Consider the following 22,606-nt stretch of genomic DNA (forward strand, 5'->3'; position numbering starts at 1 on the left):
GGTCACCATACCTCGCGAGACTCGACGGACTCCTTCTCCTCGACACCTTCCTCTTCGAGATCTGAGGTTAGCCCTGATTCTTCTTCCTCCTCTCCTTCTCTTTGTATTCTAGGGTTTTGGGTAATGCTTCTAGGACTGGGTCATGTTCCGGTTCTTGATTTGGTACACACCTTGTTCTAGATCTAAGTCTAACTATGTAACTGTGTAAGAGGTGGCAGTAGATTATGATCTTGCTTTGATTTTAATATATAAACTGCTGATAAGCAAGAATGTTAATGCTGATAAGCTGGCTAGCCATAGCCATGGCTGCTAGCAGCTGAGCTGAGCATGGATTAGTGCCGAATTGCAACCGGTTGGATCGATGATCGATCAATCGAATCGCCACTGCTGCAACACCAAACGTCGATGGTGGAGTTAATGTTAATGTATAAACTGTTGATAAGCAGGAATGTTAATGTATAATAGTGCCTTTTGTTTCCAGAAACTTGATAATATGGGTTAAGATTCTAGATGCTTATGATTTAACTATGCAGAAATGCTCACATATGGTGTGATTGAAGGGATAGGTGGTTTGTTCTATCAATAAACATTGCAAAATATCGGATCACATTAACTCAATAAAATGCCAATTTGCAAGGAACATGGTTAGTTATTATATTGATGTTTACTCTGTGCAGATTGACTGAATACAAAATTTAATACTTGCAGAAACTAAAAGCCAGGTCATTTCTAAAGCACATAGTTGGCACAATTGTTCGATCTGTGCAGGAAGATCAAACTGAGCAGGGTATGTTGTAATGTTCTTTTATTCCCCATTTTTTATTTATCGATCATATGCATGAAATCCTACTTGTTTATTAGAATATATCAAAAGCTTGGAAGCAGAGGTCCAGGCACTAGAAGAACTTTTCAAACAACTATTCCTGGAGATATACGAACTCCGCCAAGCCAAGGTATACCTTTTGCAATGCATATATACTATTTGGATAGTCAAACAACGTATCTTGATTTACCTTATTTCAAATGTTAAATAATTTGGGTTTTACAGTATGCTATTTTTGGCATAATTTGGGTTTTACAGTATGCTATTTTTGCTGCGCTTTAAGATTACTGCTATGGTGTGCTATTACTGCATAGTTTATAACTTATATACAATATACTAGCTGGCCTGCGTTAACTCTGGTACTGCATAATTTGTTTGGTTGGTTACCTTCTCTCTAGGACCCAATATAGAGGGTGCTAGCGTGGAATATGTGCACAATGGATCAAGCTCCAAAACCATCTTTATATTGCAAAAGATCAGGTCTAGCCCAGATCTGAGATAACTTGTTCTATTTTCCTAAATGAAAGTTGCAAAACCCTCTTGGCTCATTGTTCTTGTAGTAATCTGCTACCAAAGAAGTGATGGACTCTGCAAGGGAGCAATTAAGAATTTTTTTGCTAAAGGAAGAGGAAGAGGATGATGAACTCTTCTTTGCGTTGGTCCCTGCTGCACTTGCAGCTCTCCAAGCTGAAAAAAGACCTCTGCACACCTCAATTCTAACTGGTTCTATAAAGGTTAAGGAAATCCTAGAAGGACATGAGAATTGGTCTAAGGTTGAGTTTCGGATGGAACCAGAAATATTTAGAGCTACAGCAAGATATCTTAGCATGAAGAGTCTTCTATGTGATACGCGAGGTGTTGATGTTGAGGAGCAATTAGGAATGTTCATGCATATGATTTCTCACAATGCTAGCAATCAAGACCTACAGAATGCATTCCAACATAGTGGTGAAACAATAAGTAGGAAGATAAATGAAGTTTTTCATATTGTCCCTACCCTAGCTGAGCGATTTGTCAAACTTCCTGATTCAACTCATACCCATATGAAGATTGCATCAGATCCTAGATTTTGGCCATATTTTCAGGTCAGCCTTACAAACTAAAAATCTAGGTTTGTGTAATCTTTCCTTGTCTTAAATTTCCCTTCTTTATGTGCAGAATTGTATGGGAGCTATTGATGGTACACATGTCCCTATAACTATAGCTGAAGAGTTGGCCCCCCCTTATCGCAATAGGAAAGGAACCTTGTCACAAAATGTGATGTTGGCTTGCAACTTTGATTTGAATTTTACATTTATCTCATGTGGATAGGAAGGATCTGCATCTGATGCTGGAGTATTTCAATCTACTCTTGTCAAGGGCTTTCGTGTCCCGGAGGGCAAGTTCTATCTTGTTGATGGTGGATATGCCAATACTTCATCCTGCATTGCACCATATCGAGGAGTTCGGTACCACTTGAGTGAATTTACAAGGCAACGACCATCTCGAAGAATTATCTATGCAGATTACAAAGAGTTATTTAACCATCGGCATGCAATCCTTCGAAACCATATTGAGAGAGCAATTGGGGTCCTTAAGAAGCGATTTCCAATTCTAAAAGTGGGAACACATCATACCATAGAGAATCAAGTTAAAATTCCAGCAGCAACAGTTGTATTTCACAACATCATCAGAGGGCTAAATGGTCACGAGGGGTGGTTGGATCATCAACCTATTTATATCCCAGAAGAAAACTATGTCGATCTTCCGAATGACGAGATATATCCCGATGATGTCAACTCAATCGATGGGAATAATCTTAGGGATCAGATAGCCATTCAAATGTGGGCCGACTATATTAGTTAGATAATTATGTTTCTAGAATAATGTTTATGTGTACTGGATAATTATATTGCTGTACTTAATATTGATGCACTTTCTTTCTCTCTACTATATATTGTTGTATTTTGTTTTTCTATATTATATAAATATTCATGGAAATTGTAGCCATGTCGAGGGAAGGTGGAAGAGCATCGTGGAATTCTGCATTAGAGAAAGGACTTATCGATATACTTCATGACCATAATTTACCAAGATTCAGGGCTCAAAATGCTTGGAATACCGAAGGATGGAGAAGTATCACCTCCAAGTTCAATGAAAAGTTTCCACACATTTATTTCACGAAACAACAGATCCAAGAAAAGGAGAAGGAACTCAAGGGGAACTACAAAGTTATAAAAAATGCACGAAAAGAAAGTGGAGTTGGATGGAATGATTCACTTTGTATGATTGTTGCTGAACCAGCTATTTGGGATACGATACTTCAGGTGAGATGCTTTATCACTTCGAAAAAATAATATAGAGTAAAATATTATTTTATCATACTAACTAATTTTCGTATTGCATTGATTAGGCTCATCCAAAGGTCAAGAAGTTTCGCTCCAAACCATTCCCACTTTTCAATCAATTGGCCTTACTGTATGAAGGTCATTGAACTTTATAATTTCGTTTCATATTGATTATTAATTCTAATTATAACTATGCTATTGCAACTTACTATCTTTTTTATTTCAAACAGGAAGTGTTGCAACAGGTGATTTATGTTTTACATCAACTCAAGAAATATCTCATTCAAGTGATCAGAATATGGGAATGACACATGAGGTTTTAAGTCTAGATGGGTTGACAAACCCATTTTCAAATATGGGTGCGCCGAAGACTTCAAGTACAAACATGGCAAAGGAGGCACAAGAGAGCTCAACACCAAACAAAGAAAAAGAAAGTTGATGTTGGAAAGAAGCGCAAGCATAATCAAGTAGCATTGGTACTCGAGGACTACTTGGAATTCAAAAAAGAGCAAGCAAAAAGGGCAGTGGGTAAAATAGTGGAGGCATCAAGGCATGAAATTGACACTTCTATCTCCAAGTGTATTGCTACGATTGAATCGATCCAAGAGTTAACAGATGAAGAAAAAGCAAAAGCTCTTGGACTCTTTAGATGTCCACTCAATAGGGAAATATTTATGAACACAAGCATCCCTAGCGTGCGCCTGATATGGCTAAAGAGCCAAATGGATAGAAGGTATGTTGTTTTTATTTTAGATATGGTTCTTTCAAATAATTGAAGCAAACTTAAATTCATGCTGATATGTTAGGTTAATAATTTAGCAAACTTAGCGTGCGCCTGTGCTTGCTGAACTGATATGCTTCAGATAAGAAAGTAATATAGTTTTGGAAAGGACTAATTATTTATTAAATAATAGATAAAATAAATGGTTAGTGGAGATGCTACTAAGCCTGTCTCTCAGCAGAACCACAAGCAGTTGAGAAAAATATACAAGATACAAATACTAACTTTTGTGCTGTGTCTTGGAGTAAGTGGATCATGTACTCATTATCACTAATTTTCCTAAGCAATTCTTCATTTCTCTCTTCAGCTTCAGCAAGAGATTTCCTGACCGTGTCATAAGCTGGCAGTGCATGAAAGAATATATCAATTTGTATTGTCTAGAGTAATAAAGTATCCTAAAAGCATTAGTGGAGGTACAAATTTGATTATGGTGTTTTGAAGATGCTCAATTTTTTTGTTAGTGTCTTCAATTCTCACTGGTAACTCTTCATTTTAATATATTTCCTGTCCATGGTGTGTTCTAAGGATATCATTTGATATGATATATCATGTAGAGGTTGTTCTTTTTAATACTGCATGGATCTAAGTCTTAGCCTGGAGCTACACAGATTATCATCATTATTTTTTGGACAGAGTAGTGCTGATCTGATGCTGTTGCTGATCTGATGCTGTTGCTGATCTAATGATGTTGCTGATCCGATCTGATGCTGTTTCTGATCTGATGATGTTGCTGTTCAGATTATCGTCATTAACATTTAAGAGGCCTGTTGTTGATCTGATACTGTTGCTAATATAAAAAACTTACCTTCCTTCCTCGTACTCTTTTGTTTTCAGTTCATTTTTTGTTAAATATTGGGGGATATAAACAGAACAGTAATCCCATGTTATTATCGAATGGTTCCATATAGCGTATAAATGGACCCATCTTTCATGTGAAAGTGGACCATTTTTTTGTTTTTTAAAATTTTATGCCATATTTAGTTCACTAACGTATCATTATTCAGTTCACTAATCTGAAAGTACATGTCTTTTCCTTTTTAAAATTCGTTTTCACGTTTCTGGGGATATTTTCCCTTTGTTTCCAAATAACAGCTGGGTAAATTTCCACAGGGAAAAAGGATCCCATAGGAAAGTGGAGGGGAGCACATGTCACCCCAAAAATTCCCTCATGGGAAAATTTCCCAGGGTTTTTTTTCTCATGCTGCCAAACGAGCCCTAAGGGGTTAAGGGGTTGATTGATTGGTTTTTATCGTGAACAAAAGTAAAACGTATATTAAAAAATAAAAGTAATTATATTTTTAGTGATCTAGGAACTAAAGCTGAAAAAAACGAATAAACCCTAAAATCAACAATGAATTCAGTGTTATAAGTTTAAATTTTGGCTTATAACTATAAACCCAGAAGCGAAAAATATAGAGACCGGTTCTTTGTTGTACTTCAAATAGGTCCTTACCTTGGAAATTATACGTTTTTGCCATGGCATATTTAATTGTGCATAGCGCTAGCTTGAGCTTGAAGGCATTATATATATTTCTTCTGTGACGAATCCTATACTATTTAACATTAACATTTATAGAGTTGGTGTATAAGGCCCGGTTTAGTTCTCGAAACAAAAATTTTTTAATGTCATGTCGTACGTTTGACCGGATGTCGAAAGGGGTTTTGAACATGAATAAAAAACTAATTTCATAGCTCACACAGAAACCGTGAGACGGATCTTTTGAGTCTAATTAACCCGTTATTAGCACATATGAATACTGTAGCACTTATGGCTAATCATAGTTTAATTAGACTCAAAAGATTCGTCTCACGATTTCCTCCCTAACTGTATAATTAGTTTTTATTTTTATCTACATTTAATACTCTATTTAAGTGTCTAAATTTGATGTGATGATTTTAGAGAAAAAATAGGAAGTCCTGTTTGGTAAAAAATTTTCCTCTAAAAACATAGCATCTTTTATAATAAATTCTAAATTCTTCTGCTCGAGGTCCTCGTCGGGGCTCACCCTGGGGCTAATATATCTTTTGATAATAAATTCTAAATTCTACAAGTTAATTTATTCTGAACGGCGGGAGTACAGTTCAAGCCGGTGTGGTGTGAACGCCAGCTGCCTGCTCGTGGCGGTATCAGATGCCGATGCTACAGAACGCTGGATCCATCGGTCCATCCAGCACACACAAGATCCTTCCAAAAGATGACGATGCCATTCCAATTCCACCACGATTCAAAGCACACGCGCCCCCCATGCAAGCGATCCACGGCTTTGGTTGTGGAGCCAAACCACCACGTAATAACGCGTCCGTTGCCGAACAATCCAATCTCCCCACGATGACTTCCTTCCCAAAAATAATTGGCACGAGCTACTGCAGCACAATCAGAGTTCGTTTTTTTTATATTTATAAGCTGAAATTTAATCTTACTATTACTATTATATTTTGAGGTATGTTTTGGATTTCATCGTCAAAGTTTATTTTTAGCTCTGTCTACTAAGAGCATACATATAAAATATTTATTTATGGATTAATTTTTATTTACAAATATACTATTTGGCTTTTACTAAGTAAGCCCAAACAATCACCTCTCGATTGTTTGGCTAAAAACGATACGAGCAATACTTCCGTACTGTACCTGCCGTCTAAACAGTACTCCCACTAATTAAAACAGGAGTAAATTATTTGTGAGAGTGATGTTGGACACACAACAAATGAATTCAACATGACTTGTACTATCTGGCCAGTGGCTATGTGCTCGCTCCGTTTCAAAATAAATCAATTTTTCACCTTTTACTTATAATTTTTAACTCTTCGTCTTATTTAAACTTTTTTGTGATTGATGTTTTTATTTTTATTAGATGATAAATCAGGAATAGTATTTTACGTGTGACTAATTTTTTTCTAATTTTCTAAAAATAATTTAAATAAGACGGATGGTCAAACGTTGGATACAGAAACCGAAGAGTTGATTTTTTTTTTGACAGAGGGAGTACTACTCTGTTCGTCCAAAAAGGGCGGGACTATTTTATCCGATTTCTAACAAATTAGTGCTCCCTCCGGATATAATCAAATAATGCTTTAGACAAGCAACTAAAGAAGAAATTATAGGCTAAACTGTTGGTGTGGATCGGTGAATAAAGATGACAGGAGGTGATACTTAATTAAAATAACGCTCATACTCCCGTCCTATTACTCTTTTGATGCTGGAAAGACGGGCTACTATTACTCCCTAACAAGTGCAACAATTGTGGTTGTCTTTATTTACTTTACTTTATTTGTTTCCAAGTCCCAAAGTATTCATTTATTTTATGACATATTTTTCGATTAAAATGGTCATTTACTTTGATATGTAGGAAGTAATAAACTAGCCATGGGATCAATTATGGCTGCATTTATAGTTGCAAAGGCTAATAAATGTGTAAAATTGAGTTTATGACGAGTATACTAAGATACAAAATATAAAATTAAATATTAGAAATCTCATAAAAGATTTTAAGGAGATCTTTTAATTGGATATTAATGAAGAAAACTTCTATAAACAAGGTGACATTTCTTAGTGTAGAAAGCATGTCGTGATAACTCCCTAGAGCAAAACCAGTAGATCATCACTCCTATCATCCAGCCGGTCATCTATCTCGTCTAAAATATAGCATCATCTATATTATTAAGAAAAACTCTAAATATGAATGTTCTCTTTTCTACCTCCATATATCAACATCCAATCATAAGAGGAGAGATCAATATCAATATGAGAGTAGATGGTTATAAAATATTGGTAAAATATATATGGATAACATAATATGGATGTTCTGTTGGAGTTATATATGATACGAATGAAGAATATATTTTGGATAGTCATCCAAATGATAATATAAAAGATAAAATTTGGATGAACTGTTGGGAATACTAGTAGGCTTATTTTGTTTGAAGAAATTTTACAAAATAAAATTACATAACTATTTTGTGTAAAAATATTGTGTTTTAGCAAAATTCCTAAGAGCAAATATAAAAGTAGGCTATAAATCGGATATAGACATATGTAGAGCATAAAGATAATAAAAAATAAGAAATATTGGCTCTCATACTCGAGTTAACTGAAATTTTATAAGTGTCGCATGAAGAAGGATGGATGCGAACCTGTAAAAATCACAGAAAAACCTCGTAGCAGAAATTAGAGCTTCCATTGGAGTAACCAATTCCAACCACCAAAGACTCCAGTCGAAGTTCTCGGTCGAGACAGAGAAGCTCGTTTATTGCAACTAGACACATGGTTATTACAACTGGATAATCCAAATCCATGGGAACAACTCCAAATAAGGGTATTCTACGGACAACCTAAACTAGGTGGGAAGATATGTAATTTGAACTCAAATAGAGCCAGTCACAACCAAGAGGAAGGCATATGATTCTTTTACACAAGTTTGGATTGTTTATCCTACTCTCTCTTGAGGTAATCATTGAACCGAATCCCACTCGATTCGTGGTCACAATGAAGTATAAGATGACATCTACCGAAAAAAATTTAACTTTTTGCCACTCGTATAGGGGTCAAAACAGATTTACCACTCATTGCCTATGACATATAGATTCTCATGACTCTATGACATATAAGTCTAATAACAAATTTATTATAAACATTCATAAGAGTGACAAAAAATTAAATACCTGCCAAAGAGACCATGATCAAGCTTTTTTTCCAAACAGGGAGCTCTATCAGAAATACTAGATACTCCGATACAAGATCTCGGTTTGTGACAGACATGACTTGGTGGAAGTGACCGAAAATGTCACAACAATATTCCAAACTCCTAAACTCACTAGCCGCGTTCGGTTTAAGCGGTGGTAAGGTAACTTATCCGGTGAAAAAAATATAATAATATATTAGTACATGATTAATTATTAATTATTAAAAAATATAAAATATAAAATATATTATATGATTTTTAAAAATAACTTTTGTATAGAATATTTTTTAAAAGATACATCGTTTAGCGGTTCAAACCCTTCCTTACATTACAATATACCCATGGACTCAATCAGAAGTAATGATACAATCTTAATACTATGAGCCCTTCGCTTTCTCTCATTCTTGTGAAGTGTGATCCTTCTCTTCGTTATTGACGACGTGTAGGATTGATTTACTGTGTTTTTCTCATTGAAAGAACTAGTTCTCCAAATAGTTTGTTACTTTATAACAAAACCACTAGAGGTCCTAGATGCACATCCACCAACTTTATATGTGCCTCAAAATATAAATGATTACGATAAAGAGAATGGTGAAAGAAATGAATATAACTTTATAGCTAATTGATAGTTTCTTCCGGTTCCATAATGCTTGTTATTTTCGACAGTTATGATGTCAAATTTTTAAGACTTTGTATTTGAATAATTTTTAAAATGTTTACTTTACCATCATTGAGGCTAATTATATATTAATCTTGAAAGATACTGTAATAGAAAAAAATCGTCAAGTAGCCAAAACTAGTATGCATCTTAGCTCTCATATTATTTTTTGATAATAAACTTAGATCATGTTTGATTTAGCCAATAATTATTATAATCTAAATTATAGAATTAATATAAAATATATAAGATTATATTACTATGACACAGGTAATCTAGTGCCCAGATTACTAGGGTGCGGTAGACTTTATAAGTGTGTGTTTTTAATTACTGGGTGGCTAAAGACTTGCTACCTAGAGTACTTTACAGTAATTACGCTCCTTATGTTCATTGCATGCTTTAACTAATAATAATATAACTTACAATAATCCAAAATAGGGCAGGTATGTAGACAACTGTGTCTAGGCAACCAAGCATACAAGTTATATAATGAGTTTTTTACTTGGTACGATAATTATTATATTTTTTATTTGTTGTATGCAAACAATGCATGCCATTTTTCTCTGAAAAAGGTGCATGCAATTTAGGAGCACATGTTTTTCTTGAGTTAATGGTACCACCCGTGACGATTAATTTGATGTATATATATATAGACAACTATTTTCTTAATTTTCTTAATGTTGTCTAATGTCTATGCCACACTAATTCTAAACAAAAACCAATATGACCAGCTCCAGTATTAAACACTAAACAGGGACCAGAAAGTGGTGTACTGGTGTCCAATAGACCGGTCCCACGGAGACACCGGCACATGCCGACACCCCACGGTGCAAAAGAAGCAGGTGCTTCCAGCAATTTCCACCCCTCCAAAACACCGGGTAATAAAATCGCGAAGCACTCCCAACCCAACCCTCCCACTCACTGCCCCACGGACCCCACCACGCCACACGCCACCGGGCCCACCTGCAGCCGCAGCGAACCGAACCCACCATGAGCGTTCACACCGCCTGGCCCCACATGTCAGTCGTCGCCCGAACCGCCAGCCATGGCCACCCGTCGCCTTCGCCTCGCTTCTTCACTTCCCCTTCTCGCTCAGCACGCACACCACGCGGCGCTCCGCTCTCCTCGCCTACAAAATTGAGCGGAGTGCGAGCGCGAGCGAGGAGGAGGAGGTGGTGGTGGCGGTGCGTCGCGCGGAGGAGAGAGGGAGGGGGAGGGAGGGAGCGGATCGGAGCGGGAGGGGGGAGGGGCGGCGGATGGCGGTGGAGTACCACTGCTGCGGGGCGCCGTTCTTCGAGCACATCGTGATCATCGTGGTGCTGGTGCTCTTCGCGGGGCTCATGTCGGGGCTAACCCTGGGGCTCATGTCCCTCAGCCTCGTCGACCTCGAGGTCCTCGCCAAGTCCGGCACCGACCAGGACCGCAAGCACGCAGGTGAGGTGCGCCGCGCCATTCGCTGTGTTTTCCTCCCGCAGGGCAGGCGGCTAGCTGAAGCTCCCTCCACGTTCCGGGTGGCGGTGGGTGGGTCAGTGGGTGGGTGCTTGTTCGTGCGTGTAGGGCGGTGCCTTGTTTGGTTCCGTTAGGCTAGATAGTTGGCTGCTAGGATTTCGTTGCTCTTCCCCACCCCCCCTGAACTACCTTGGCATTTCGTCGAACATCCCGCGGGCGTCAGGTGGGCCGAGGGATCGCTACATGGATGCTGTTCTGATGAACTTGGCGAATAGAAGCGGTTGTTAGGGGGATGATTGGAACGTATGCCATATTTTGCTGGGTGATTTCCCCGTAAAAAGGTATTTGTTGAGTGGTCAATTCATGCAAACTATGCCCTCCAGACTCCAGTGGTGCTTCCTTTTGGTTGATCAATCCATGCCATCCTAGGGGAAGCTCAGCAAATTTTGTGTTTAGTTTCCTTGCGAAGATTTGGCTGGTGTGATCACCTGGGAAGTGGTCGTATTTCTGGTGTAGGGGATAGCGACAGGCTGCTGTTTCTTATTTCGGAAAATAAGACTAGTGTCATAGCGAAAGGAAGAAAAAAGACACTCTGTAAAATGCAGACTGGAACTCGTCTAATGTTTTTTTTTTATGTTGCTATGTTAGGCGACTCACTCTTAAGCTATTTATTTAGCTGAATGATATGCATATGTGATACGTTTCATCCCTTTTTATAAGATGGCATGTGTCATGCAAATCTTATCATATTCTTATGAAGAGCAAATCTTTTCGTCATACTGCTCATGTTAACCTCTTCATTTCTTTGCAGCAAAGATATTGCCTGTTGTGAAAAACCAGCACCTTCTGCTATGTACACTTCTGATCTGCAATGCTGCAGCTATGGAGGTACTTTGCTATATTTGAAGCAATTTGTAGACAAGTGGAGCTTTAAGTCTCTTTAGATAAATGAACATGGATGCATATTTCTGTATGTATGCTAGGCTCTACCTATATTCCTTGATAGCTTGGTGACTGCTTGGGGTGCAATTTTGATCTCAGTGACATTGATCCTGCTGTTTGGTGAGGTGAATTTACAAACTTTGCTGTGATTTTCAGCTGCAAGTCCCTGTTTTGTTACCACATGCTAATATTCTGGTATGAACAGATTTTACCACAATCCATCTGTTCACGCTATGGGCTAGCCATCGGTGCTTCGGTTGCTCCATTAGTCCGTGTGCTTGTTTGGATCTGCTTTCCTGTTGCATATCCAATAAGCAAGGCAACTATACTCGCAGACTCAGTGCATTATCATTTCATTAACAGTTCTTGAATAATTGAATATAAATGTATTGAACATTTTATTTATTTTCCTATTTCAGCTACTGGACTATGTGCTTGGTCAAGGTCATACAGCTCTATTCCGTAGAGCTGAACTAAAAACACTTGTGACACTGCATGGAAATGAGGTAAATAGAAATATTGTGTCTTCTAAGCAGAAATTTGATTGTTGTCATCGTCCTATGTATGTAAGGATACATGAAACCTTAGATCATAGACAGCCCTTCTTTGTTAAAGAAGATTGGTGAATACCTCTGTACATCATCCAATCTATGTTTGATTTATCCCAGTCAGGGTTCTGATTTCTGGTTCATGTGTAAAAGCTTAGGGGCTTGGAGATTCTATGTGCTATTTTGAAGGAATTCATTGTCAATACTAAAAGAAATGGAAAACATAAAAGGAAAGTGAGAGAGAGCTTAGTGGAATCTGATGCACTCCATCCTCATTCTAAGTGGATTTCTACTCAGAGGGCATAGGCATGCTGGAATATTGCTGATGACTAATATTTGCAGGAAGGCTTTTAGATGGAACTGGCCCATTTTGCTCAACGTACTTTACACTATTTTATTCTAGCTGTTCATGCTTTGTACCGAAGGATATGGTTTTACTTCACAGGCTGTGATTAAATACCCACTCTTGTTTCCTTGATTAGAATATAGGTCTTAGATAGTCTAATGCAACAGACCATTTGTTAGGTTACAGTTTGTCCACACTCGAAACTGGACAGGCTTACTGAGCCAGTTGGTTTGGCATGTACCAATAAGACTTAATCGTGTATAAACAATTCATGTTTATCGGTCTTCGTATAAGTTTTTGCATGCGCATTGAGGACACAGAGTTTTTTTAAACTGTTTTACTTCTTGTAATTTTAACAGGCTGGTAAAGGTGGGGAGTTAACCCATGATGAAACTACTATAATAGCTGGAGCTCTTGAGCTCACTGAAAAGAAAGCTAAAGATGCCATGACACCCCTATGTCAAACATTTGTGATTGATATAAATGCAAAGCTCGACAGGTATCAGTTGTGTTATTATAGTCACACAAGATTTTCATTAAATGGCTTGTTATCGACTATTTTTCTCAACTGCTTAGTCCTGTCATTCATGCTCTCATACAGGGATCTAATGCAAAAGGTCCTTGACAAAGGTCATAGCAGGGTGCCAATTTATTATGAAAAGAAGACAAACATTATTGGATTGATATTGGTAATGCTATCTTCTTTTTTCAAAACAATTGTATAATTCTTTTAACCAGTTTTTTTTTTGTCTGGATAAAACTTTTTTAGGTTTCTCTGATTCAACATGTACCTTTTTTTTTTTTTGAGGGAAAACATGAATATATTAAATAGGATCGATATCCTCCATCACTAGTTGTGATATAAGGTTACAAGAGTTTTCGCTCCAAAACATAGAAATATCCTGAGTTCTAGCATAATTGGCGAGCTCATGGCTTACTCTATTCTGAGAGCGATTAATCTTCCGAAGTACTATTTCCCTGTCTCCATCCAGGATGCATCTGGCTTCCTGAATTACAAACGCTAGTTGTGACCTATCAAACTCCCTAGACGTCATCAAGCTAACCACCATAGCACAATCAGATTCCACCACCAAGGGAAGCAAGGTCCATTGGAGGGCCTTGGTAATTCCTTCCTTGAAAGCAAGAATTTCAGACTCAAGAGCACTACTACTCTGATGAATGGACTGGCAGGCTGTGAAGATCGGCATGCCAGAAGAATCACGCAGGATCATTCCTATTGGTTATTGCATTAAATTAGAACTTGTTTCACAAATTTGGCCAAGAGCCCAAATCAGTAGTTTCCACCATCAAAATGTGCTATACTTGTCAGGAGTTAATACATCAAACTGTCCATATGGTTTATCAAACTCTGGATAAGAGTATAGCCTTTGAAGTACAGAGTCAGTTGGAGTAGATTCTTTTTGGATATGTAGTTTTATTTTGAACTAGCATATAACATATTCTCAGCAGAATGATAACTGTAGTCTAGTTAGCCGTGTAAATGAGCATATCAATTGAAAAGGAAGGAAGCATGTAAGTCACTATGTTATAAATTGCAGCTTGTAAATGTGCATTTAAATTTTACTTTTGAAACATGCAGCATGGCCAACACCATGTTTTTGTCCCATCTTCAACAAAAAAAAAATGCTTACCATAGCGTGTCTTATATGACGGTCTGTTGCTTTACAAGCATCCATGCATTAGATAATGTTATGATATGGATCAGTGGATCTTGATTTGGGCTGCTATTACATTACCTTTGCTTTGCAATTTATAAATCTGGCAACTTCAGATGTGTAATTGCATCGTGCTCACCTAAAATTAGCTATTTCAGGTGAAGAATTTGTTATCCATCAACCCGCATGATGAGATTCCTATAAAGAGTGTAACTATCCGCAAAATTCCTCGGTATGATATAAAATTGTAAATATTTCTTTTTGTCAATCCTTTCAACATCTTAGTGGTGAAATTATTTAATGCAACCGAATGTTTCCCTCGTGTGCAATTAATGACTGCTAACCACTGGCTACTGCAGACACAGAGCAATAGCTAAGTAATTAGTTACTCCCTCCGTTTCAAAATATAGCTACTTCTAGGACTCAAATTTGTTTCAAAATACAACTTCTCCAAATTTGTCTCAAAATACAACTTCTCCACCTACCTCATCTCAACCAATCACAACCATCTCTTATCTAATTTTTTTTCATATACTTTTTCATCTCAAGAAATCACAGCCATCCCTCATTTAATTCCACCTGTTCCGTAATCTCTCCAAAAGAAAGGCAGAAGTGTTTATATTTTTAGACAGAGGGAGTACATCATCTTCAAATGCAGTTAATGACTGCTTCAGTGGTTAATCCACATTTTATTTTGTAATATAAAGGAAGAGTTGTATACTTAGTTCCAACATCTACACAAGGAAACTTAGGGTACCTTTTTAACTTGTGTTGAGCCATCTTGCAAACTGGATTCCAGGTTAACAGATATGGTATATACTTCTGTTATCTTCTTGCATGTTAGTATGTAACAGGCTTGGTCATGATAGAATTTTCCCACAGTTTTATCCCTAATGTGTAGAAATAAGTTAATACATTGTGGTGTTAGTAGTTAATTTGTAGATTAAATACCTGAATTGCCTTTTTCCCTAAGTAAATGCTTGAAATGGAATAATTGAACTTGAACATAGGATTAATTCAAAATTCAGCTAACGTAACCTGCATCTTATTGAATGTGTCAGTGTTTCAGAAGACATGCCCCTGTATGACATCCTAAATGAATTTCAGAAGGGCCACAGCCACATGGCAGTTGTCATAAGACAAACCAATCCAAATTATACAGCTGAACCACCTGCCAATGATGGTGGAACTCTTGGTGAGTTCCAAGGCTGTTTTTCCTTCTTGGTAGCACGTGGCATATATAACCACTTATTTAAAAAAAAAAATCAGAAATCTTACCATTTTCTCCTTTTGTTCTTTCTTTCCATGTGGAATAAAGAGGTTGCAATATCAATTGATGATAAGCGTGGTGAGAAGGTTGTGAAGAATCTCCCTCCACTACGAAGATGGAAGAGCTACCCCAACTCCCAGAATTCTAATAGAGGGAGCAGGAGTAGAAAATGGTCCAAAGATCAATCAGATGTTCTTCAAATCCATGAAGAGCCTTTGCCCACACTGAATGAAGATGAAGAAGCTGTTGGTATCATAACAATGGAAGATGTCATAGAAGAGCTGCTCCAGGTAAGTGGTTTGCAAACAGTTCTTGTTTTTATTAGAAGTTTGTAGAACTGTCTTTGATCACCTTTGATTTTTTTTAACACATGCTCAGTGACAATTCAAAATAGTAAGATTCGAAACAATGACCAGTATATCATATCTTAGCAGTTACTCACGTTTTACGTTTTAAAGTCAATCAGTGAACCATAGATGTGCTGAACTTCAATCAGTGAATCATATATAACTCCTAAAGTATTGCGCTAAACAATGTTGAAATCCAGTGTCCTGTTCATCCAATGTAGATAATGTTAAAAATTTATGGTTAAATGCAACTTCACTGCTCTATAATTATAGGGGCCCCATGTTTAACCAAAGTTGGGTCCATATGACATTGTTCAAGGTATTTTTATTAATTCATAATTTTCTTGGTGTCACAGGAGGAGATATACGATGAGACAGACGTACAAGTTGAAGAACAATAACACATGCCACAGTCACTTCCCATTTTGAACCCAGAAAAAACGGCGCTACGCCTTTCTTTTGGCTGAGGGGAAGTGCAGTGTGCAAATGTGTTTATATTACGTTGTATTGTACCCAGCGTAGATAGAAACGAAGGTTGAATTGGTTCATTTCAAGGCCGGTACCAATGTCTAGTGCAGTACTAATACTAGTAGAAAGGGACAAAGTGTTGTGATTGCTTGGTCCTGAGATTGCCGGGATTGCGCTGTGAAAACTGAACTGGGTATCCCGGGATTTTTGACGCGGTAACAGTGCCGCTCTGAGACAATAGTGCTCCTTCGGAAGGGTTTGCTTTCTTGTAAGGTTGGCTTCACTTGAGGGGTGTTTGTTCTCCTTAACTTTTTTTCTCTGCGTCACATCGAATATTTAGACACTAATATATTTAGATACTAATTAGAAGTAATAAATATATACTATTAATAAAATCTACCATATACGACTATTTTGCGTGCGACTATTTTGCGAGACGGATCTATTCAGTCTAATTAGTCCATGATTAATAAATGTGATGCTATAGTAAATATTTACTAATCATATATTAATTAGGTTTAAAAATTTGTCTAATGAAATAGTCTTGCTTTATGCAATTAGTGTTGTTATCAGTCTATATTTAATACTCTCATTAACAGCTAAACATCTAATGTGACAATAGATTTTAAAAAAATTACTGGATCCAATCAGGCACTCAGTGTTTGCGCACAAGCCTCGTCATTCTACCGAGGAGTAACGATAAAAAGCATGACAGCCCTAAATTTTTTTTTCTCCAAATCCGGGAACAGTATCAATCACATGAGTACATGACGGGAATGAGTGAGCCTCGGACCCTCGGTCCTTCGAATGAGAGAGGCCTCGTTTAGTTCCCAAATTTTTTTTTCAAAAACATCAAATCAAATTTTTAGACATCTAATAAAGCATTAAATATAGATGAATCAAAAAATTAATTACATAGTTATAGAAGAAATTTTGAGACGAATCTTTTGAGCCTAATTAGTCCATGATTAGCCATAAGTGCTACAGTAACCAACATATGCTAATGACGGATCAATTAGGCTCAAAAAATTCGTCTCGCGGTTTCTCGGCTAGCCGTGAAATTCGTTTTTTCATTCGTGTCCGAAATCCCCTTCCGACATCCGGTCAAACATTTGATGTAACATTTCTTTCAAAAATTTTCTTAATCTAAACACCACCTGAATTGCATGCGGTAAATCACTTCTGACTCTCTTGAGTACTGTCCGTTCGGTCATAATCAAGTACGTTTTTCCTCTGAAAAGGAAGAAGTATGATGTGATATAAGACCATTTCTCATCGTCCTATGGTTGAAACCTCCTTTATCCTGGCTGTTGCCGCCGTTGTCATGGTAGTAGCATGTCATCCTTTTGATGGCACTGTGCAACATAAGACCACCTCCACTGAATATATATAAGCTATCCATAAGATATATTTACTGTACTTTTTTTAATAGAAGAGAGATAAAAAATATCTCTACTCTTTTTTAATAGAAGAGAGATAAAAAAATATCTCTTAATCAAGAGAATCAAGAGATAGTCTATTGCACATGTTTTAATGTCAAGTGAGAATGAATTGTAGTGTTATTTATATTATGAGTTATTTGCTAAGAGCTAAACCATTGAAAAAGTTATCTATTAGAATGCTTAGAGATAGTATGTTATCTCTATTGTTTTGAGGTGGCGTAAGTAGTGTCTGTCCCGGGAAATTAATTCTAATAAACAGCAAAGAGCAAGTATAATAAGGTAGCTAAGAGCAAGCTAGTATAATAAGGTTGAGTGTACTAGCTATAAATATGCTACGTATGATTGAATTTCTAGGCGGAGGCGAGATTGAATGTATAGTTGGAGGGGAGAGATTGAGTAAGCTACTAAGGTCATGTTCGGCTTGAAGAGCTTAAGTTAACTTATCCCTGACATATAAATGTAATAATAGATTAATATATGATAAATTAATTATTAATTATTAAAAAAATATAAAATAGATTAATATGATTTTTTAAAATAACTTTCCTATAGAAAATTTTTTTAAAAAATACACCGTCTAGTAGTTTGGAAAGCGTGCGCGTGAAAAACGAGAGGTAAGTTATCTTGTTGGGGGCAAACGAACGGGCCTAAATAGCTATAGGTTGTCGATCTAAAAAAAGTCCCGCTACTAATACATGCGATAAATCACTATATGTAAATAGGAGGCTATAACTAAAAATATATTAATAAATATGTTTCTTGTGTATTGTGTCAATAGACTACCATTATATCTCTAACTATATAACAAGGTTTAGATAATGTGACATATGCATGTAGCTAGTAACCATATTACATGCTCTATTGAGAAGCTATCTTTTCGGAATCTGAAAAAACTGAGTTGTCCGGTTTGTGATTTAGTTTAATTTTTGGATTCCACCGTGATAAAATCTTAGAATCCAAATGTTGTTTGGAAGAGATTCTGCTTTATAGAGATTTGTGAGGAGAAGACCGCATGGAACTGTGGATGCAGGACTGAGAATTTTTTTTGTACAAACTAGCTATATATACATGTCTTTTGCTGCTGCAGATAAAAAAATTATACATATGCTAATTGTTTTGAACAAGTTAATTGGGATAACTTTAAAAAATTTAATCTCCACACATATGACTTTACATAAAAACTTGTGTTCTAGAGACGAAATTAGGTACCACTCCTAGTTCGATAATTTTTATCGTTTATTGTGAGATTTTAAAACATTTTTATCCTTCATGTGACTTTACATCACAAACTTTTACTATAGAGATGAAATTAGGTATTACTCTTTAGTTTGAAGATTCTTACTATTGTAGACAACGACTTGATCTTCTATATCTATTTTTGACTAAAATTTTCAATTAAAATAAACAAATAAATATTTACTTATAGGACGGAGGGAGTATCAGAGGTGATTTGATTACGATAGTAGCACGGAAACTGACCAGTCTTGTTGCCGGATGCCCAAATATTAAACGCAGGGTGGTCCATTTCTTGCTGGTGAGGAGGGAGCAATGGCGCACTCGGACTTCCCATTCCCGTATCAGAATTAACTCCAGCCGGCGTGCAATTGCTACGTACAGGCAGTTTTGTACGCACAGTTGGTCTTGATTTTATCCTCGTCTATTAAGCTGCTAGTACGTGTATATGGGTCCGTTTGGAGAGCTTTAGATTCTAAAAAGCAGCTATTTGGTAGCTAGCTTCTGGAAAAGCTCCTAAGCCTAGTTTCTCCAGGTTCTAGATTCTTATTAGTTTATTTTCCAGAATATGTAACTACAGATTCTCGTAAGGTATGGACTATTTTGGACAGCTACTGACAGAAATAGTTTTTGGAAAAGAATTGTAGCAACTGAAAAAAGCTCCCCAAACAAGCCCTATATATCCTCGGGATCCTACATAGGATTATAGTAGCAGTAATAAGGCCGCGTTCGGTACCCCATGTTAGTTAACTTATCTCTCTCTTTTTCCACACGCACGCTTCCCGAACTACTAAATGGTGTATTTTTTGGAAAAAATTTCTATCGTAAAGTTGTTTTAAAAAATCATATTAATATATTTTATATTTTTTTAATAATTAATAATTAATTAATCATGACTATAATTTCCACGCGGGGTAAATTATCTTACCGGCGTTCAAACGAACCCGGCCTAAAAGAGAAAAAAAAGGTAGAGAGAGATCGATGTTTGGTTAATCAGTCTCCTGGAACATCAGGATTGCTCTGCTCGCAGAAATTACGTACGTGGAGATCTCTCGTTCGCCGCACATGATGGTGGATTTGGCTTGCGCGAGTTTGTAGCGTACCTCGTGCCTGCTACGGCCTACGGGATCGAAGCGCGCGTACACTGGCAAAACCAGTTCGTGATCGCTACGGCGATAGGAAGTTGAACGAGTGGCAGTCATCTCATCTCCCAGTGTAGGCGGCCTTGGCACGGTGTACCGGCCGGCACGACACAGTCCAACGAGCACACCAGAAAATTAGTTGAAGAACCTGAATACATTTAGAGCCCCTTTCAATCACGGAAATGGAAAAACGAAGGAATAGAAAAAACATAGGATTCTGACAGAAATATAAGTATAAAACAGATGATTGCAAAACACAGGAATAGAAATAACCGTTTGATTAGACCACAGGAAAAACATAGAAATTTAAAGAGAGATAAAGACTTATAGGATTTTTTTCATGAGGTTCTATCTCTTATTATATTTCCTCTAAAACTTGCATAGGAAGAGACATTTCATAGGAATTTCATAGAATTTCATAGAATTTATTCCTTTGATTTAAAAGGCTTCGTAGGAAAAATTCCTATAAGAACACCTCTAAAAATTCTATAAATTTCCTTTGAATCAAAGGGGGCCTTAATTCAGCCATATAAAAGTATAAGACCCTGAATAAAGAGCACAGTGAGACAAAATATACTTATTTCGGTCATATAAGACATGAATCAAAGAGACAAGAGAGAAAAAAATAGACTTGTTTAATGGAGATGTATGATGAGTTGTCGTGTCTTTGGACCGGCTCGGCACGGCTTAAATCTTATTGGATTATGTCTAAACTATTGGTGTAATCCGTAAGAGTAGAAGTTATACTAATACACCGTTGACATTACAAGCATTTATTACCAGATTATATTGGAGTAGCACGTTATGATCGATCTCCCATCCTTCTACCGTAATATAAAACAGCAATAAATTTAATTATTAGTTTACTCCGATATATATCATCATTGGCTCATCGTTGATCCTGCTGGTACAAAGTCAAAATATACAAGTTCTGGGATCTTGAACTGATAAGACTCTTGAGTACGTACAAGTTGATCCTGCTGGTATATATATCGTGGCATCATTCATGCATACGAGATACAGTATATATGGCTCTCCCATGTTATTTAGCACAACAAAATCCTCGGCGAGCCAATGCATGGGGAGAGAGAACAGGCCAACGTGACACGCATTTATACTACCACATGCATTTTAGAGCTAATTTTAATAGTGGCTCCAATTCAACTATAGTCAATCTAATAGCCAATTCATACAATAGTTATCTACAAAATATCAATACATGATCCTATATGTCATACACATATTTTGTCTTGAAGCTTGTGTGCAGCTGGCTATAAATTAGTAGACATATCCCTTCTCTCTCCTTTCTTATCTATTTAAAATATGTTTATAGCTGACTTATAGCATGCTATTGTACCTGCTCTTAGCCAATACTGTATTATTATGTTGACTATTATGCCATGGCCGGCCACCTGCAAGTCTGCGTGCGTGCCCAAGAAAGAACGTACATCACTCACGCTACGGTACGGGCGGGCTACGGCAGCGCGCGCACGGCGCATGCAGCGTACGGCGCCGCATTAACCGCGTGCCAGCACGTACGTACTACTGTACGCTGACAGTACACGTCAGATTGAAGGGCCGGGGAGTATGTGGCGGAGCTTAATTAGCAGCACCATCAGGTCTGAACTAATTGATGACTGTTCGTAGATGATCAAGAAATTATATATTTTTGGCATTAACGAGAGGGTTTGTAGTGGAGACGGTAATGGTGGAGCACAGGCAGCCACTGCCGGAAAGATGGGGTCCACCATCTATTTCTTAGGGGTTTGTTTGGTTGCTCATGCAGGTGGATCCGGCTGCAGGCGACCGAAATTGAACGCCTGAGAGTGATGCCTAAACCGGGCGCATATCTAAGGGCAACAAGCAAACAATGTCTAAGTTTTTATTTCTACACATGTGTATTTACAAAGCACTCTTAGGCGCGCACAAAGAGTAATGAGTCTTTTTCTAGAGGAGATTTCAAGTGTGTATTTCACATCTTTTATTGGTAAAACATGATGATAATTCAACTTTCAATAATAAATAAGGATCTATATACTACAGAAGTATAACATTACGTAGTATACAGTCTATGCAGATAGTTGCACGACTTGCCTAACTCCTATCATTTGTGATAATAGGCAAAATCGCAGACGTGAACGCCTATGTAGAGTGAGTGTCGCAGGTGGTCATGTTACTCCGGCCACCTACGGTAATACCTGATCACAGGCTGTTGATCTACCAGGTCACATGCGATACGCCCTCTTCACGGGTGGGCATGTTGAATGGACCGCCTGCGATAGTCTTTTTGGACAAAAAAAATGTTCTATTTGGACATATGTCGACACATAGATTGTTGAATGTCTTGTCATCAGAGCATTGTGCCTTATGAATTTTCTCGACCTACAAAAGAAACTAATAGTATCATTAAATAGTGACGTGCACAATGAGATGGTTTCATCATAACTATACACTGTTGGAGTCTATAGTAAATCT

The 22,606-nt window shown here is 37.3% G+C and overlaps 2 protein-coding genes and 1 long non-coding RNA gene across 4 annotated transcripts; all 3 read left to right on the forward strand.

Annotated features, from left to right (window-relative positions):
• Window positions 1-1,584: 1,584 nt before the first annotated feature.
• Window positions 1,585-2,730, forward strand: LOC107303795. The gene is made up of 2 exons (XM_015834525.2): window positions 1,585-1,908; window positions 1,982-2,730. The coding sequence occupies exons 1-2, from the start codon at window positions 1,609-1,611 to the stop codon at window positions 2,132-2,134; spliced, it is 453 nt and encodes a 150-aa protein (XP_015690011.2). The 5' UTR covers window positions 1,585-1,608; the 3' UTR covers window positions 2,135-2,730.
• Window positions 2,731-2,832: 102 nt separating this feature from the next.
• LOC121053941 lies at window positions 2,833-4,870 on the forward strand. The gene is made up of 4 exons (XR_005811452.1): window positions 2,833-3,129; window positions 3,216-3,288; window positions 3,381-3,883; window positions 4,565-4,870. It is a non-coding gene; the product is annotated as an uncharacterized LOC121053941 (long non-coding RNA).
• A 5,633-nt stretch (window positions 4,871-10,503) lies between these two features.
• On the forward strand, window positions 10,504-16,649 carry LOC102710191 (DUF21 domain-containing protein At2g14520). Of its 2 annotated transcripts, none has more exons than XM_006650339.2 (11): window positions 10,504-10,702; window positions 11,529-11,605; window positions 11,701-11,784; window positions 11,865-11,978; window positions 12,079-12,165; window positions 12,913-13,052; window positions 13,155-13,242; window positions 14,388-14,461; window positions 15,291-15,424; window positions 15,548-15,789; window positions 16,203-16,649. In XM_006650339.2, exons 1-11 carry the CDS (start codon window positions 10,525-10,527, stop codon window positions 16,245-16,247), a joined length of 1,263 nt encoding a protein of 420 aa, XP_006650402.1. In that variant the 5' UTR covers window positions 10,504-10,524; the 3' UTR covers window positions 16,248-16,649. The 2 variants fall into 2 exon arrangements, with proteins under 2 accessions (XP_006650402.1, XP_015691272.1); XM_015835786.2 differs by having other exon boundaries at window positions 10,690-10,707.
• Window positions 16,650-22,606: the final 5,957 nt, after the last annotated feature.

Source organism: Oryza brachyantha, chromosome 3, assembly GCF_000231095.2.
Source record: "Oryza brachyantha chromosome 3, ObraRS2, whole genome shotgun sequence".
In the NCBI taxonomy this organism is placed as follows: domain Eukaryota; kingdom Viridiplantae; phylum Streptophyta; class Magnoliopsida; order Poales; family Poaceae; genus Oryza; species Oryza brachyantha.

What these genes read in the sequence shown, in the direction of transcription:
- LOC102710191 (XM_006650339.2), top strand. Translation starts at nt 10,525, where the DNA reads ATGGCGGTGGAGTACCACTGCTGCGGGGCGCCGTTCTTCGAGCACATC. An exon ending in TGATCCTGCTGTTTGGTGAG is followed by an intron (nt 11,785 to 11,864) that starts GTGAATTTACAA and finishes TGGTATGAACAG; the next exon opens with ATTTTACCACAATCCATCTG. An exon ending in TCATAGAAGAGCTGCTCCAG is followed by an intron (nt 15,790 to 16,202) that starts GTAAGTGGTTTG and finishes TTGGTGTCACAG; the next exon opens with GAGGAGATATACGATGAGAC.
- LOC107303795 (XM_015834525.2), top strand. Translation starts at nt 1,609, where the DNA reads ATGGAACCAGAAATATTTAGAGCTACAGCAAGATATCTTAGCATGAAG. An exon ending in GATTTTGGCCATATTTTCAG is followed by an intron (nt 1,909 to 1,981) that starts GTCAGCCTTACA and finishes CTTTATGTGCAG; the next exon opens with AATTGTATGGGAGCTATTGA.